At 53.3% G+C, this 18,637-nt stretch overlaps 1 protein-coding gene across 5 annotated transcripts in view; it reads left to right on the plus strand.

Annotated features, from left to right (window-relative positions):
• NF2 (NF2, moesin-ezrin-radixin like (MERLIN) tumor suppressor) overlaps positions 1-14,595 on the plus strand; it is a 74,641-nt gene extending 60,046 nt beyond the window's left edge. For 2 of the 5 annotated variants that reach the window (XM_025858073.2, XM_025858076.2), the window contains exon 16: positions 11,756-14,595. In XM_025858073.2, the coding sequence (XP_025713858.1) occupies positions 11,756-11,806 (51 nt within the window). In that variant the 3' untranslated portion in view covers positions 11,807-14,595. The other 3 variants (XR_012376433.1, XM_025858074.2, XM_025858078.2) reach the window with 3 other exon arrangements.
• The last annotated feature ends 4,042 nt before the right edge of the window (positions 14,596-18,637 follow it).

The raw sequence follows: 18,637 nt of genomic DNA on the forward strand, positions 1-18,637 counted from the left end.
GTGAATCTGTCTTTTAAGCCAAGGGGAGTTCTGCCCAGGGAGCTGCCTTACTTCATGAGAAAGCAAAACGAAATGGAGGCTGTCGAGAATGGACTCTCCTTCTAGTCTTTTTGGGTTTTTAAGTGGCAAGGACTATAAAAAAAATTCTGTTCTTGCTTTAAAGAAACCCAAATTCTGAATTTTTAACGTTTTTTCATACTTACACGGAAGTGTCTAGAAGAACCTTCATGTTTTAAAAGGTGAGACTTCATTTATGTTGCTAGCAGTTTCAGATCGTTCTTTACTGATATTTTGAGCTTTCAGGATTTTAGAGAAGGTTATATCCCATATACATGTCAGCCCAAGAGTGCACTTCTCTCACGTCCGGCAAAGCAGAAATGGCCTCTCCCGCGAGTCATCTGCTCCTGACTGATAGCCCAGGGCCAGCCTCATACCTGTAAAAGAGGTGTCATTAAGATTAGACTGTTCATTGAGTTTTGATCATGATGGTTTAGATAGGTTTAATTTTTTATTCTTTACCTTAGTCTTTAAAGTGGTGTTCCAGGTTAAGGAGTATCTGTTCTTTTCTTTTTTTAAAAGATTTTATTTAAAAAAATTTTTATTTATTTATTAGAGAGATAGAGAGAGCATGAGCAGGGGGGTGGGAAGAGGGAGAAGCAGGCTCCCCGCTGAGCAGGGAGCCCGCCGTGGGACTCAATCCCAGGACCCTGGGATCAAGACCTGAGCCGAAGCCAGACGCTTAACCAACTGAGCCACCCAGGCGCCTCAGGAGTATCTGTTTTCAGTAGTTGAGCTCTCCAAGGGCTCCGTAGCTCCTTGCCATTGTTGATGGGTACAGTCGGGAGCCCTAAACTCTCTCTCCATACTCCAGTTTAGTGTTGGCAGCCGGTAGAGAATTCCTGTTACTAGCATAACCAAAAAGGAAAGGCCTTTCCCCATTCCACATTCTTCTTTCCTCTGGCTCCCGTCATTTACTGGGTTTCCCTTCCAAAATGAAATTATTAAACCGTTAGCAAAAGGGGAGGTAAAGTGAGGCCTCAGCCAGGGAGCCGAGAGGTAAAATGACAACTGGGGTAGTGAGCCGGTCAGCCCTTGAAGGAGCTGCCTCAGGCCCCCCCCCCAACCCCCGGCCCCCAGTTCCTCATCTGGGCACCCGAAGCAGTCTCATCTTTGCAGCTGCTGCGGTGAGCTGGGCCCTCAGCCACGGGAACCTGGAGTGCTGAAAGCCGGAGAGACCTGTTTCCAAGCCATAAAAACAAACAAATGAAGTCACTTGTCACGATTTCAGGCCTGTATGAGCATTTTGCAAATGGCACGTGTGGCGTTGTTGATATCACAGGGTATGTTTTTGTTTTTCTTCATTTTTATTTTGCTGGTTTAGCCTCAAGCCCAAGGCAGAAGACCTATCTGCATTTGAGCCCTGAAAGTAGGTTATTCCCAGGTACTCTGTATGTGGTGATGGTACTACCCTCTGTGATACTAACCCATGCATGAGCTTGCCTGTCTCTGTCCCTGGGCCATGCTGAGCCCTCCCGAGGGCAGGTGGAGCCTGGGTACTGGCCGCAGCATGCTTCGAGTCTGAGAGCAGGCGTCTACCCTGTGGGGCCAGACCAGCTTTCAGGGGTCCAGAAGCCTGCCTCGTTCTGAAGAGCATGTCATGGGGCTGTAGGACCGGCTGTCCTTCACATCTTGTGTCATTGTTGGGCTGGGGATGGTCATGGCTTCTTGTCCAGTGAGGTCTGTCTAAAAGTCCTTTGTCTCAGTGGTGTAGTCCTTAGATAAATAGCCCTAGCATGGAAATGGGACAAATTTGGGTGTCTTTAACTCAAGATCAAGACCTTTCATGTGGTGACAGCCTCTGAAGACCCATGGTCATACCCAGCCACTTCTGCTGGTGGAATGAAGGGGCTGCCCGCACTCCCTCATTTTCCTTTAGATCCTCCCCTTTCTGTACACATCCGTTTTCTTTCCAAGTAAAGCAAACCACTAGCACAGCGGTCTGATGTGTGGTCCGCCTAAGTGCACCGTCTGTCTGTTGATGCTCTAAAGGCTGTCTATTGCTCAAGCTCTGTCACAGCCTGGGGCAGAGTTGTGGTCAGCCGTGAACTGACATTGGGACAGTCGCCGGCACCCTTAGATGAGCAGTCAGTGGTTGTTGAGTGAATTAATGGAATGATTACTGCTTTCCTTCTGCAACAGTTCATCATCCTCCCAACATGCCTCAGCAGTGGGGAGAATTTATTATGACCAGTAATAACAACATCCTCCCTCTGCTCCTCAGCTGATCCCCAGTGGCGCACAAGCCAGTGAGCCCACCGACACCTGACAGTCATGTGGGATGTGTCCTTTGGTGTCCTCAGCACAGTTTCTGCTATTAGAATAAAATAAGCTCATTGGAAGCCCTCTACCAAAAAGTGAGATCTGGCATAAGATAGATCTTATTTGCGGTTATTATCCAAGCAAGAGAGGTTAGCTATTAAAGTCCCAGATGGGTCTCATTACAAGATGGATTCTATCTGTCAGTGGTTCCAAGAACCCATAGCATAAACCCCGATTTGTGTGTTTGAGTGAGCAGGCTCCTATTTCTTCAGTTTTCATACCACACCTTGGCATTGAACGGCCCAACACCAAGCAGTGCACGCTCTGGGCAGGGCAGTATGACCAACCCCAGAATTGGGCAGGCCAGGTGGATCATCTGTTCAGGTAGTGACCCCAGGGTGCCCAGAAGACCGTGGGGTGGATCCACTGTGGTTTCCTGGACTTTGTGGCCAGCACAGGGTCCAGCAGAAAGTCCCTTTTTGTCTCAGCCTGCCCTCTCAGCTACGCCTGCATATGACCATACCTTTCCACCTCGAGAGGATTTCATCTTTCTTCTTTCTGTAATGATTCAGAATGTTTAGATTCTTCGGGGGCCTGATTTTGACCGTAAGTTCTCACTGAACTCTTATTATAGACAAATGAGGTTTGATTTGTAGTCAAATTTGTACTGCTCCTAGGACATTCACAGAGGCCCCCCCCTTTTTTTTAAACATCCTGATGTGAACTTGTTCTCAAAGCAGGCTGCCATGTTCCAGTTAATCAAGAATTCTGATTACTGGAGGGTTAATAAAAGCACGGACTTGGCTTTTAATACAGCTGGACTTATCCCAGGATCACTAGATGAAATCATGGAGTTTTTGCTACACATAAAGTTTGATACCCTTTGCATTGTCTGGACTTTGTGTGGTCGCTGGGGCCAGTGACCATGCTTGCCAAGCAGCCACCTGCCTGTGTGGAGGTAGCTCTGGGGTTGTGCCTGCTCCTGTCTGGGCCAAAGTCAGCCTAACTGAAGAGATACACCACGGTGGGCTTTGCAAGTGTGGCCACCCAGAATGTGAAGGGCAGAGCTCCATCTACAAAGTCTGGGACGAGATATGGGAAGGCTGATGGTGAACTGGAGAGTTTCACTCATTAGTCTTGGTTCAAACCAGCCTGCCCTGATTTTTATTTTGTTTTTAATATTTTCTGATCATAGATTTCTTCAGGAAAAGAATGGGTCTTCCTACCTACCATGACCCGGGCGTGTTCCTTTTCCTCGTCACCTTCGGTACTCTTCTGCCTGACACTGTCTGCATAGTACCCTCGGGGGCTGAGAAGCACTTAAGCTAATTCCGGGGGTTTACCCTTTGGTTCAGGGGTTATCATATTCCCTTGGAAATGCCAAGAGGCTATCTGGTCAGGTTAACTGAGTTTACCACTGCTCTGCCACTTACTTTCTCCATAATTCTTACTTTCTCTTAAAGCCCAGTGTCCTCACCTGTAAAAAGTCCTTAACCCCCAGGATTGTTACGAGGATTAAATGAGGTAATACACAGGAAATAGTTCACCATAAGAGCTCAGCAATTAATTTCCATGTGTTTGGAGTTAAAAACTTTGAAAAAGCCAGAATTAACTTCCCTGGTTCTTTTACTATCTGATTTGAGTTTGCAAGAGTATATTTTGCTCCTCCTGCTAATCTTAGCTCCCCACATTCCCCCCCCCCATTGATAATCAGTGCAACTGGATTGGCATTTGTACTGACTCAGAGTGGCACCTAGTGATCAAAAGCTGCCCCTAAGAACCTAGATTCATTTCATTCTCAGGGAGAGTGACAGTGACACATATTCCTGGCCTCTGAGTCTTTCGAGTGAGGGAGTGAGGTCTGACAGTGAGGCAGGGGTGTCGTGGGCTTCAGAGCCACAGTGCTGATGAGGTGAGCAGTGGCCAGCTGTGCCGCACACTTGGGAGGTGAAAATCCAGTCTGGGAGCTTGCACATTTCAGGGTCCTGCTTTCATCCCCTCTCAAGGGACAGGTTTCACTCCCCGATCCTGAGCTGGTCTGAGTGCCCCTGATCTCCAAGGAAGCACGGGATTTCAAAGGAAATCGACAGATGAGAAATCATGGGGGTCGTGGAGCTTAGCTTGTTTTATTAGTAAGTGGTTTGAGCCATCAAGGTCCAGCTGTGGTTTACGCTGGTAGAGGAACAGGAAGGGAGTCTTGACAGTTCTCTGAAGCCGTAGCCGCCTCTTGGATCAGGAAGACATAAAAGTTCAATGTCATCTTCAATTTGCGCGGACTCCCCTTGGAGATGCAGGGCTGGCGAAGTGAAGTAGAACACTTAAAACACCCGGGGGAGTGATAAATCACAAGGCGAGATTGAATATGCGTGAAAGGCGTCTCCCACAATTAAAACAAACGGCCAGAGCCTCCCTGGTGACCTCTGGTCCGCCGCCTCTGAACAGTTTCTGTCGCTTGTATGTGGTTCATGTGTTCAGCCTTTGGTGACCCCGGTTGCTCGATCCGAGTGGCTCCGCCTGCTTTGGAAACTGGACGCTGCCTGGTGCAGCATCCTTTGGCTCCCCAGCTCCAGAACCTTTCTTTTGTTGTTGAAAGGTGGCAGAGCCGGAGGGGGGGCCGGAGAAGAAAGGGGGATGGGCACAGGGTGGGAGCAAGGATTAGCAAGGAACAACAGCAAGGCAGGTGTGGATAGAAAACACAGGGAAGAGAGAGGGGGCCATGGTGAACTCTTCCCCGCTCTGTGGGAAGCCCAGGGAAGGCTTTGGGAGGCTGGTCTCAGGGAGCGTGGTCCTCCTGGACGTGACACCTGGGCTTATCCCCGAAGGCCACTCCTACCTCACATACGCACCAGCTAGATGTCCACGGGCCTCTCCACTGGGGAGGGCTTACTGTTCTCTTGCTTGTTTCTGGTAGCTCTCTAGATAGGAGGTTCTGTCAGCCTCTTTTCCGAAAGACCACGACCTAGTTCCTCTTTTTGGTTGGGAGACTTTACCCAGTCAAGCAGTTGCCCTTTGGGGAGGCGTTGAGGAGCCTATGAAACCTGCTTTGCCCTCCTAGGATATTTTACAACCATTTGGAAGTGCCTGAGGACATTATTGGGCCTTATTTGAGGCAGTAAAACATCCCATTTGGTCCCTCAGCACTGAAGATGTGTTCTAGTGCAGCTTTCCTCCAGCACCTGATTTGTTACTGCAACAGTGGGAGGGAAGAGACGAGATGCAAACTCATTCTGCGGGCTGGAGGTTCTGTTCTTACAGTCCTTGCTGTGATTTCCCTTCTGATACTGGCAATTTGAAAATGACATCAGTATATCTGCACCTTTTTGCTGAGGTACTTGGCGCTCAGAGCACGCCGCAGCTGTGAGTTAGCCTCTACCTGCCCAGTGAGGTGAATCAGGCTGATTAGTCCATTTTCCAGGCGGAGAAACGGGGAGGCAAAGGGCCCTGCCAGCATCACAAGGGCAGCTCAAGACTCAGGCACACATCAGTTTCCAGGCATCTTCCTGCCTTAGGTCCCTGAAGGATTAATGTTACGAAAGAGACCCTCTTGGGTTTTCCCTGGCCAATTTCTCTTCAGAGCAGGTAAAGAATGAATGTGTTAATTGGGATGGACTTGGCCTTTCATCCTACCTCTGCTTAGGGATAAGTGTGCACAGAGCTCTCTCCCTGCGCACATCACCAGATGGCATTTGGGTGCAAGCCGTCACTAGCAAGATGGCAGAAATGCTTAATCTGGCCACTTTACAGCAACTGTCCCCCTTCCCTGGCCCTGCCCCCTTGGCTCTGATTTGGAGGGGGTAATGCTGATTACGCCCAAAACCAAAGATTATGTTGGAATTTGCCGCTGCTGGATTTGGCTGTCACCTTTCTGCTCCAGAGTTGGCTTTCTCCTGGTGGATCCCAGCGCCAGAGAATCTGCATGTCCTTTTGAATCTGTGCCTTCCCCCACTCCTTCATTTCCAATATGTAGTGGCGGAGAGGAAGTAGAACATGATTTTAGGGCTTGCATTTCAATTCCACTGCATTTTTGTGGGACAAGCAGAGTCTCTGAGCCTGGATTTATTAGGTTAGTATCCAAAATGGGTTCAGCACTGTGGGTCTTATTGTTTAAAATGAATTAGACGGTCCCCCTCCCACCTCCTTCTCTCCTCCCTAGGGATGAGCGGATCGAGGCAAGGCCTCCGGAGACCAGTTGGAGGAATCCTGGCGCTCTGGTTAGTTTTGTTCTCCCAGCTTAATTGTAGAGCTTTCTTTCTCTCATCACTGATAGCCGAAGTGGCTCTGTGTCCTGCCCACCCCACGCCACCCCTTTTTGCTTTAGGAACAAGATTATCACAATGTGGCCTTGTGAATCAATTTTCTCTATGTGCTGATGAAAGTGTAATTCATTCTTAATCAAGCAGCCTTGCTGCTGCAGGCTCCGTGCCGGAATACATTTCGTTACCCTCCCATCACTTTGGGAAATGATTCCCCCAAAAGGACTTTTAGAGGAGAGCTGGAAAGAGAGTTGGCAGCCCGCCTCATGTTGTGTTTTTCCAGCAGGGGGCACTCTTGGGAATGATGCCAGAGGATCCTTTGTAGTAGGCCGCCTTCCCCAGGGGATGGGGTGGGGCAGGCTGGGAGGGGTTGGTGAGCCTGGTGCTTGTCACAGGTGCCTTAACAGGCTTGCTGTCCCCAGACCCATTTCTCAGAAGTGGGCAAGTGCCAGATCATTGTATCTTGATGGGCTGCCTGAAATGCTTACCCAGTGAGCAGGAACCAGTTGGGTCTGCATCTGATGTGCATGCCTGGGTTAGGGAGAACCTGCTGGGCACCTGGTCCTGCTGAGGCTTGAGAGGAGCCAGCCGCCTCTGTCTTTCCCAGGAGATATATATGTCTCCCAAATCTGAAGTTGTTGAGATTAGATGGATGTGTCCATGTGGTGATACCACACACGGTTGTGATTGCTTGAAGAGGTGTAGCTCTCCAAGTGGCTCCTTCTGCCCTTTCACAGCCTGGTGGCTGCCACAGACAACTGGCAGTTTGACGGACAAATGGGCCCGAGGAGAGGGGACTCTGCCAGGCTGTCGAGGCTGAGCAGGAAGAAGGGTCCAGGCCCAACAGGTGGATCAGAGCCCCTGTAAGATAAAAACCAAGCCGTATAGATCTGCAGCAGGGAAAGCAAAGGAAGTTTGTCTCCTCAGAATGGAATTGGATTAGTGACAGACTTGAACAGCCGGTTCAGTTAAGAGAGAACTTAATTCCTCCTGTATTATTCACACGGCTGATTTTAATCAGATGTGAAGAGACAGCTGGAAGAGAGAAGCAGGTCAGCCCAGTGCCTGGTGAGGAAACTTCATGTTCTTTTAGTCATCTTTAGGGAACTGGCAAGAGCACTGAGGGTTGGGGGCCTTGTGCAGGGCCTCTGTGGAGCTTCCCAAAGGAGCTGGGCATGACCTCTGGGAGCTCCAGGGCTGGCCCTTGTCTGGATTCAGTGTGACTTTTGAACGGTGCGTGGCAGACACGGTCACTAGTTGTGTTCAGGCAGAGCTCTAGCCGCTTGTCCTCAGAAGGACTCCCAGATTCAGCAGGTCCCAGAATGATGCAGCCATTGGCCTCGAGGCATCCTGAGGCTTTTCTACTTCACCACCTACTGAAGTTCGGAGGAGACCTCTTCCTGGTCAAGTGCGGAGATAAGCCATGGCAGTGTGGTCATTGAGCCCACATCCCGAGGACTTGGGGCGTTCCCCTTGCTCCTAGAGGCAGTGCTCCCCCTCCCCCACCAGGTCAGGCTGGAGGGCGAGGAGGGGTATTGCTGGGCCGCCAAAGAGAGTACATGGTGGCGGTGGGGGGCTGGTGGGACTGGCTTCAGTTCTCACAGTGTGACCTGCTAGAGGGAGGTGAGGGCCTTTGTCAGGCCATCTCCGTGGCGCTGTGAGGAGAGAGCCGGGCCTGTCGCTGAGTGCGAAGGCCAACCGAACGCTGACATGGGCTCGGACACCTTAGGGCATGGGCGGGTGGCAGGGAACCAGGACGCTTGGAAGCCAATTCTCATGAGCACACAAAGACCCACAGAGGCAGTTTGTTTTCTGAAGGGCTTGCTTTGTGCCATGATCCTCTGAGCCCTCCCCTCCTTTCTTATGAATACCTCCTGCCTGTAGCCTAACAGTGAACGTGACAGGCAGTGAGCTTTCTAGAAACAGCAGGTGGTGATAGATCCCACGGGTGAGAGGAACCAGGCTGGAGCGTAGCTGGGAGCTGCTCTTGGCACCGGGAAGCCCTCCTGACCTCTGCCTCTGGGCGTCTGAGTCCCCGCCCAGAGAAAAGAAGCCCAAGGCTTCTCCTTGCAGACCCTCCTCTCTCCGCCTGCTTTCCTGCATGAGCACAGGGAGAGCTGCCTGGCTCTGGAGGAGGACATTCTGATGTCTAAGCTAACTGCTGAAGGGGGAGCAGGCAGAGGCCGGGGTGGTGACTGGATGGGTTCCAGCAGCGGATAAGTGTGCTTGTGGAGGTAATTTCCTCAGACGGCGGGGTCCCTAATGGAATTAGTTCCGCCAGGAATCACACAACAGTCAGGTCTGCCTGTGGGCTGATGTGGGAGGCTCCCAGTGTCCTCAGCGGCAGCAGTCCTGTCAGCCGCCTCCGTCTAGTAGGTCTGGTCCGCCTGTCCCTGTAGCAGCCTCGTGCCTTATGGGAGACCATGGTACACTCTCCTCTTGCCGGGGCCACGTGTTACGGTGCTTTCCTACTTCTGTATGGCCAGAGTATTAGACTTTGCTCTGAACCTTTCCTCAGGCGTGCAGTGTTGGGTGGGGATCCAGGGAAGCGTCTTGCCCACCCGAAGAGGGCTTTGCATCCCAATAGACACATGCTTGAGTAACTGGAATCTGGCGCTGCCGGAGCTGCCAAAACCTTCCTCTGGCACCCTGAGGGGACAGCCAGCACGCAACTCGGGTAGAGGATCCAGGAATTCTTGGAGCCAACATTGTACAAATGGGCGGAAGGCTCTCGGAGGCCCCCACAGCCTGGGCTTCCTGCCTGGGGAAGTGGCCAGGCCTCTTGGGGGCATCCTCTTGCCCTGCCTTGGAGGCCGTGAAGGCCAGCACAGTGCGTGACCCTACCTTCTCCTGCGCCACCTCTAACCTGCATTCTGCCCACTCCCCCACTGGAAGGAGAGGAGCCAGAGCTGGGGTTAGGGGGAAGGACATGGTGCTGTGATTACTAATCACAGCTGTTGAGTTCTCAGTACACATCACGCATGGTGCTGAGTGCCTCACAGTGCTTCCCAGTAACTCTACGTGTTCCCCTGTGAGGAAGGGGTGCCACCACGGCGGGCAGCTGGGGCCACAGCGAGTAAGTGACCTGCCCAGGGCCACCCAGCCGGTCAGTGGCTTTGGATCAGGCAGCCTGGCTGTGCCTGTGTGTGACTTGGTGTGGGGAAGGGCTGTGGGCATCTCCCTGTCCCCCTGAGGAGCCCACCTGAGTTCTTCCCTGGAAGTGTGGAGGAAACCTGAGTGAAGACATTGGGTTTCACACCTTTCTTTAAAAAAAAAAAAAAAAACACGATTTATTTATTTATTTTAGAGAGAGCGCACATGTTTGCAAACATGAGTGGGGGTGGGGGGACAGAGGCAGAGGGGGAGAGAATCTCAAGCAGAGTCTAACATGGGGCTCGATCCCAGGACACTGAGATCATGACCCAGGCTGAAACCAATTTGCACTCTTCACCAACTGTGCCACCCAGGTGCCCCTGGGTTTCACATCTTTTGATTTAAATTCTCCCCCAAAAGGATTTTGTCCCAGTGACTCTCGGGTTCTCTTTCTTCTTTCCCGGTTACCGTTGTGAGTCCCATTATCACAGAGCACATAACTCCTGGCCGTTCTCCTCTGACTGCATTTAGGGAGAAACCCATCCAAACTTGGCTCCCTTCTAGAGGGAGTTCCATTTAGGCAAAGAAATGAAAGCTCTCTCCATTCCTATTAGAGCTGGGTTTTCCAGAGGGCTTCTGAAATTGGTTCCACTGAAGAAGACAGCTCAGACGCCTCCCTGCACTCAGCTTGTTAGGAACTTCAAGGCCACGAGACTTGGCAGGGTTTAAAGAGCTGGCTCTCAAGCTGTCTCATTTGAGCACACTGCCGCTGCTTGTGTTTGATGGAGAAGCGATGGGTTTCCAGCCTCCCTCCCCTACCCTTTAGGGAGCTGAGATAGTACCAAGGGCTTTTTACATTTAGAGACTGCCAGGGGTCGAGGGAATGAGCCTGACTGTCCAGCTCACTTCCATGGTTTAACTCCAGAGGGAAGAGGCTCAGAGAGGTCAAGGGTGTCCACTGAAGCCACACAGCAAGCTGGTGAGAGGAGAGTTAGTGCCTGGACCTTCTCAGCCCCATGTGGAGCTCCTGCCTTTTCCATGCATCCCACCATTTCTCTCTAGCCTACATCTGATTCACTCAACAAACATTGTCAGAGCTGCTACTAGGTATGAAGCAGTAAGCTAAGTGGGTTTGGGGGATATGAAGATGGATGGTATGTACCCCGTGTCCCCCTTCCCTGAAGACCCTCCTTTGCGAAGTCCAGGAGCTGGATGTAGAACACACAGTCTCACCCAAGTGGGTGATGTCAGGAGGGGAGCCGGGAGCAGGGCAGTGCAAGAGGCCCGAGCCGGATGCTTCTGTTGGGGGAGATCCTGGGAAGTGGCCTCCTGAGTCAGGGGATTGGGGCTCAGCAGTTCAGGGGGCCACAAATTCTAGTGCCTTTGTCACCACGCCAGGAGCTCAACCCCTGATCCTCCGCCCTGCCTTCTGCTACTTCCCCGCCCTGTGCTTCTCAGGGGAGCAGCCTTCCTGAGAAGGCCTGGTTGTTTCCAGACAGAGCACTGCCCCGCCAACACCATCCTCCTTGCCCGAGCCGACCCCAACTAGAAAGCTCATTGCCTCCCAGCTTGTAGATGGAAACTCCCTCTGAGCTGCCAGGTCACTGGCAAGTCAGCTTTGGGGCCACCGGGGCTCGTCTGACACAGGCCTGCCTTGCCTGGGGCTTGTACTGCCAAGCTGGTCCTCTGAGCCCTGGAGAGGATGAGCATCCCAGGCTGACTCAACCACAGGCAGGGCCCCACAGAGGCCCATTAGAAACTCTTGTAGATGGGAACGTGAGACTCTATTACAGTGTCCAGGGATCTCCTGCCCTCTTCGAAAAGATGACATTGATGACATTTTCCTGCTGACATGCTTCTGTCCACCAGCCATCCCTCCTGGCATGTCCTCATTTGTCACTTCCTAATTTGAGTTCCTGGGCAAATCTGGAAACTTCCTTAGGATTGACCGCCAGCTTCTTCAGCATCTGTCTGAGCAGTCTTCCCTTCCACTCCAAACCAGCCCTGAGGTTAGTCCCCAAGGCAGGATGGCACATGTCACGAAAGCAGAAATCCAGCCCCGTTTTAACTTCTTCTCTGCTTCTTTGCAGCTCACCTTGCAGAGCGCCAAGTCCCGAGTGGCCTTCTTTGAAGAGCTCTAGCAGGTGCCCAGCCACCCTAGGATCTGTCACATCTGCTGCTTCCCGGCACCAGAGGGATGGGTCAGACACCGTGGGAGTCATCGTAGGTGGGCTGGCTGGGAGCTTCTGTGGGAGCTCTGGAACTTTCCCCAGCTGAGTGGAGAGCCCAACCCCCTTCATGTGCAATTGCCTTGAACTGTGACCTGCAGAGAGCTCTCACGTGGGGTTCTAGTTCTTTTTAAAATTTTTAAAAAAAGTATTTGTCTTTCCTCATCTGATGTGGGGTTTCATACTTCCTTTGTCAAAGGCACCCTGGGGTGTGTGTCTCACTGTCCAGTGCTGACCTTCCCAGCCCAGGGAAGTGGTCGTAGGGAGTGAAGTGCACAGGAGCCCTGGAGACAGGGAGGCTGGCGCCACTGCCCCCCCCGCCCCTACACTGGGTCCCAGAACATTCATCTCCACTGGTGAGGAACTGGCATGCGAAGAAGTGTGGCCCACCCAAGCCCAAGCCCAGGCCCGGAGCAGCCTGCCTGCCGGCCTGCCTGCTACACATCATCGGTGAGCTGCCCTGTGGCTCATGACAGGCCACGTGAGGGTCTTCAGCCCAGGTGCCCCTGAGGCTGCGCGCTGGCTGCCGGCTGGTGGGGAATGGGAAAGGCAGCTGTGACGGGGAAGACTCTAGGCAGAAGCTGTGATGACGGGCTGGCTGTCAGCAGAGGGGCAGGGAGGCCAGCAGAGCTGTGTGGGAATCTGCTCCACACAGAACACTCGCTCCCCTTCTTCTGCCTCAGACCAGGGTCCAAGAGGCAGGCGGGAGCTGCGTCTTCCTCACCTCCTCAGCCTTAGTCTTTCCTGCCTGTGGCGGGCTGGGGAACTCCCCGGGCACTTGTAATCAGCACCTGAGCTTGACCAGGCTCTGTTAGGGCTCTGAGGCCCCTCAGGTACTTCTTGCTGAGGCCTCCGTATGTGTGGCTGACCTGAATCCCCTTTCCCTCTGGCCACGTGCCAGCAAGCCCTTCCTAAGCCTTGATTGTATTGGGCCTCCTTCTGGTGTTGCCCTTGTACCCCAGGCGGCCCTTTATTTTATCTGCCCCCTTGGGCCATGTGGGGTCCCTTGTGCCCCTCCCAGCACAAGCCAGGTGTCCGCACCCTGTTGGTGCTCTGCCACTCGGCAGCAGCAGGTCACAGAGCCACCCCCATGGCACCACCCTCCTTAGTTTGGGGCTACTTTGTTTGCTCTCTGGTTTGGTGGTGCTTCTGTGACCCACTGGCCATTTAGATCCTTCCAGTGGGGCTGGTATACAGAGCAGGAGTTAAGTCGGAACCAGCAAAAAGAGGTTTATTAAGTGAAGACATGTGAGGGCCTGGAGATTTCCTGAGAGTGGGGGTGTCTCTGGCTGTCCTGTGTGGTTTTGAGAAACTCACAAAGATCCTGCCTTCTTTCCACACTCAGGCTGACCTGACGGTGTCCCAGGTGCCACCCTGCTATTTGGGGCCAACTTGCCCTGAGGAAGGCAGCCCTGTGGTACCCAAGCCCCTTAGGGCATGCAGGGTGGGATGGCTGTGGCTGAAAGAGCTTCCTTGTGTCTCCCCGTCCCTCAAAAGCCTCTTCCCCCAAGATGTGGTCCCAGTGAGGCGTTTGTAACGTAGGGCCTGGCTCTTGTGTTGAGGCTCTGTCTCCCCAGGCTCACCAGCCATCCCTGAGTTTCCATGACGAGTTACTTTCCTCCTGACCTGTAAATTGAATCTGTAAAAGTGGCTGTGGGCACAGGGGCATGGTAGTGGTTTCTATAAATGTTGTTGGGCTTTGTTGTTTTTATTATTTAACTGCTGTGTGTGTGTGTGTGTGTGTGTTCCAAGTCCGGGAACTGCCGAACCATGTGGCCACAAGGGAGCCAGCTAGCACCTGAGCTGTGTCAGGAGCTCCCTGGGCCCGAGAGCAGACTCGGGGGGGTGGGGGGGACAGCAGAGCCTTGCTCACCCAGGAACACTTCGGCTCTCCTTGGAGGCTGGAGAGGGTGGTGGCCCTCAGAAAGGCCTTGAGCCTCAGTGGAAGGAGGAGGAATGGAAGGAGCCCAGTTTTCAGGGACTCGTGCCTGTGGCTCGGGTGACCATGCTCTTTTCAAGTGAACATCTTGGGGGCACGGGAGCTTATTAGGTAAGGAAGCCTCTGTGCCCCCGCTGAGAGCAGGGCCCTAGCCACTGCGATTTCATTACGGGCACTTCTGAGTGTCCTCGGGCTGCCCAGCTGGTGACACCCTGTGCGGCCGCGCTGTCGGCCCTTCGCTGTCACGCACAGACCGCCTCGTTCATCCTGACTGGGGCCCTGCCTCAGCCCCAGCCGTGCTCTGACCTGTGGCGTCTGCTCGATTATCCATGTACGTGCCAGGCCACGCTAGACAACACCCCGTGGCATTACGTAACACTTCTTAAGTGACTGTGTTTTGTAATCTTGGGGACAGGCTTTTCTCTCCCTCTCTTTTCTCTTACAAATCAAAACAGCAAATCCAGAGGCTGACAACCAGGACGGGGGCGGAGTGCCGCTCCCTGACAGGGCTGGGGCTTACAGCCCCCGGAGGGGCCGCCTCAGTGGGGAGACAGCCCCTCCTGGCTGCCCGGGGGCCAGGTCGGCCCCTTGTGGGCTTCCAGGGAAACTCCATCCCTTTCCAAGATGTCAGACCACACTTGTTCCAGTGGGGCCTGAGTCTCGCTTCCTGTCAGGGCCAGCCCGTGGAAGGTTATTTTCTCTTCCGGGGGATTGTTGTAATTTAAATGATTGTTTTAATAAAAATTCTAAGCTGTCAAAAGTATCTCGGGCTTCTTTGGTTTGCTTGCTGCCCCAGCCATGGAGGCAGGAGGATGGGCTGGGTGGTAGGGCTCACTCTTGCGGGCGCTGAGGAGACGGGGCCTCCGCCCTCCCTAACTGCCCTGGGACCTCAGCTCCAGCCCCATGTCACCAGTAACAGAAGGATCACCTTTTCCAGGCTGATGACAGCACCCTTTACTACACTTTCACCTGGGAACGCCCTTCCATTCCCCCCTCCCGCCCCGTGGGGCACTCGGTGCGTTTCCTTTCTGTGCCCCCTGCCTGCCCTCAGTGCCAGACTCGAAAACTAGGGTGCCAGACTAGGCAAAGTGCCTCTGCTTCCAGGTGTCCATTCTGGGCTCTGGAGGAGGGGGTTGGAGTGGGGGCTTGCAGAGCCAGTAGGGTCCTGGGCACGGTCCACAGGACAGATGAGGCCTGCTATTGTCACACGCCACGTGGCATTCACACTTACAGTTCGGAAGCATTGCTGCAGAGCTTACGGTTTTCTGTTCTGTTTTTTCAATCAATAAAAATCAATAAAAATCCTTTAAGACCACAACTCCTATAGGACATCTCTGTCTCAAATCATGCAGCCTAAAATGAAAAATTCAGGTGGCACAGTGCGTTACCAGGACTTCTCAGGGGCCTGCCACATGTCAGAATACATTTCAGGTCTCCATTGTACGGGCCAATCATGAAAATAACCTATCAGAATACACAAAAATTTCCAGGAGTTGGAGGTAAATATAAAGTTTTAAAATATATCTTGGAAAGATATGTTTGAAGTTATAGAATTAGGAAATCGCAAAATTTGTAGACAATATTTTGTTTTAAATTTATAAAACCGGTAGCTAATCAAACTTAGATAAACAACACGAAAGTGCTTCACTTTTTAAAAATGTAGATTATGTTATTTGCAGTGATGGGGAATAGTTTGGTTTCCCCTGTAGTGTGAGCCAGAAAAAGTACTTCATAAATACTGGTTATTTGAAACTGCCCAGACAGTATTTTTACCTGACCTTTTAAAGCCAACCCCCAACAGATAGTAATATGCCCATACAGATCCTGAGAGCTCCGTTAGCCCATCTCACTGGGGCGGTAGCCCCAGAATAGCACCTGGCATGTTGCCTCTGAGCTGGAGAAATCAAGACCTGTGAGGACTGCTGCAGTCAGAGCGGGGAGAGGCTCCCCCTTTCCTGCCGGGCCAGGAGCTTTGCTTCCCTAACCCCCGTTTCCCCCGCTGAAAAGAGGATTGATAATGACCTCTCTGGGTATCTCTGGAATGTTGTCAGAATAACGTCAAGAGCAGACACAAAAAGTACTCAGATTTCTAAAAAAAGGGTGCGGATGTGGGGCAGTGTCACCATAATTTACAAGTAATAGAAGCGGCGCTCATGAAGAAACATTTTTTTCTTTACGCCCAGCCAGGGAGAGGGCTAAGGAGACCACAGAGCTGAAGGGCTCAGCCCTTTCTGACTTGGAACTCAGACCTGGGTTCCAATCCCCCCTCAGCGACTTGCCAGCTGTGTGACCCCGGGCAAGTTACAGGGTTTTGTGGGGATTAATAAGAGCTCCAAGCATGGTGCCACTTGGTGAGGGGTGGCTCTTTAGCTGGACACTTCTTTGTGGGGGTCAGGGTGGGCATTGCAGGAGGAAGCAGTGGTGATCCAGAGGAAGCCGTGGCTCCGAAGGGTCAAGCCCACCAGCAGCCCCCACGGGGGGCCCCATCCCTCCACCTGCACCGGGAGCTTAATGAACCTGCATCTGGCCTGTTTGTCCTCGCTGTGTTTGCCCAGTGCCAGTTGCAAAGGAGATGATAGATAACCCAGGCTGGGGCTGCATGGAAAGGATGTTCTGGTGTTGTCACATTAATACCCCGCTGCTCCGGTCAATAATTTACTGGAGGCTCAGGGTGAGACAGGGGCTGGGTGGGCAGTGCCGGCTCTGCACCTGGCGCTCTTCCTGAGCCTGTGGGTGCCTGGGCTGTAAGAACCCAGCCTGCAGATACCAGGGAGGCATGGCAGTGACCTGATTTTCTCTTATCAGGCATAAGGAAGAAGTCCCCACGGAGTCTTGCCCATTTCCAATATAAATAATGTAATTCCCCCGCCTGCCTGCTAGGGGAGGAAGGGGCAGTCTTTGATCTGAAGGAATTAAGTCAGTAAACAAAAGGGAAGAGGCTGTGGAGGAGGTGTCTCCTTACGGGCACCTGCTGTGCCATTTGCTCTGAGAGAGATGCAGACAAGGGAAATGGATCGGTGGGGGCAGCCTCGCTCCTGCCCTCTGTCCCCCTGGATCTCCCTGAAGTCACCCTTTGTCCTCAGCTGAGCCCGGAGACACCTTCCCACGGTCCCAGCTGCAGGCCAGCCCCTGCGTGGTGTCCCCCTCCCCCTCCCTGGACTGGCCCAGCTGGGACCTCGGGCAATTTTCAATGGAGGATAATTCTGGGGGAAATATGTGTGCCAAATCTGCTTGGTCTGGGATAGGCAGCTTAGCCCAGGGACCCTGGAGCTGGAGAAGGACGCCCCCACCCTCCTGCCCTCCATCATGGGATGAAGGGGCCTGTGGCTGGCAGAGCCACCCAGACTGTGTCCCACAGAGGGCCACTCAGGCTTCCAGGAGAGCAGGCCCTGGGGTATGGTCCTTCAGAGGCTCTCTGCTTGCAGCTGTGTGGACTTGAGTAAGTCCCTCTACTCTCTGGGCTTCCAAGTCCTTGGCTATACCAGGTCAGTTTTGGGCCAGAGGAACTCTGAGGCCCCTTCTTGTTCCAATAGTCTTCAAATCTCATGTTTTAAAGGAATTCCTCAGGGGCTCCTGGGTGGCTCAGTTGGTTAAGTGACTCCCTTCGGCTCAGTTCATGATCCCAGGGTCCTGGGACCGAGCTTGCATCGGGCTTCTTGCTCAGTGAGGAGCCTGCTTCTCCCTCTGCCTGCTACTCCACCTGTTTGTGCTCTCTCTCTGTCAAATAAATAAATAAAAATTCTTTTCAAAAAAAGAATAAAGGAATTCCTCAGGCGGGCCTCCCCAGGCCCCATCAAACCAGTTTCACCCTCCCAGGGAGCCCAATGGAAAGTGAGTGACCCACTCTGCCACGGGGGCACTCATGGCCGTGAGCTGGACTGGAACCGGATGCCCAGGTCGGTCCCTTCTCCTAGCTCCATGCTTCTCTGGCACCAACGAGGGACTGGCAATTGTGGCCTCAGCCCCCAAGTTAACGTGAAGGGCAGCACGCACTGGGACAGGGGGCTGACATTGCCACCCTGGGCTTTCCCACTGCCTGCTCCCCAGCAGTGCCCCAGCTCCTGTCAGCCTGGGAGCGGGGAGGAGGCGGATCTGTGGCCGCTGCCTTGTGCCCTGAAGCCCGTGGGGACCTCCCTTCTCTGCCCACGCCTCCACCCCCGCCAAGCCTCCTGCTCCCAGCCCGAAGTTCCCGAAGCTGAATCTATTAAGTCCTTCATATTAGCCAGCAAAGGGGGAAACAACCCTCTTTCATCTTAACTGGAGTGAATTTGCATTAACACCTGGGGAGTTCTGTTTGCCTTGAGAAAGCACATTGCTATTCTGAGCTGCACACGATGCGGAGTTAGTCGCAGTATCCTATTCTTTTATTAATGCGGCTTTTCTGTCCTCCCTCCTCTTTCCCACGGAAGAGAGAGAGTGGCTGGGGATGCCAGGGCTCCCTGCCCCACGTAGGAACGTCCAGGGAAGCTCTGGAAGGGGGCGCAGGGAGCAGCCTCCAGGTGGAGCGGGCACCGTGTCCCCACAGGGCAGGCCTGAGAGCTGGCCCCCAACCTCCGTGCTCCAAGAGGCCACCCCGCTCCGGGGACAGCCCCCTCCCCAGGCCAGACCCAGGACCCCATCTGCCACTCTCTGCTGGGGCCAGTCTGTGCTGGGCGTAGGGTGGAGAGGCCCGGTAAGACAGTGGGGGTCTACACAAGGGGGAGCTCCTTGGGCAGGGAGGGGGGCCAGGAGATGCAGAGAACTCGGGGTTAGCTCCCACTGGGCTGAAGGGCCCCAGCAGGGACGCTGTGGAAGTCACAGCATTA

This window comes from Callorhinus ursinus, unplaced genomic scaffold, assembly GCF_003265705.2.
Source record: "Callorhinus ursinus isolate GAN/ISIS: 27379988/994484 unplaced genomic scaffold, GSC_fseal_2.0 scaffold72, whole genome shotgun sequence".
Classification (NCBI taxonomy): Eukaryota; Metazoa; Chordata; class Mammalia; order Carnivora; family Otariidae; genus Callorhinus; species Callorhinus ursinus.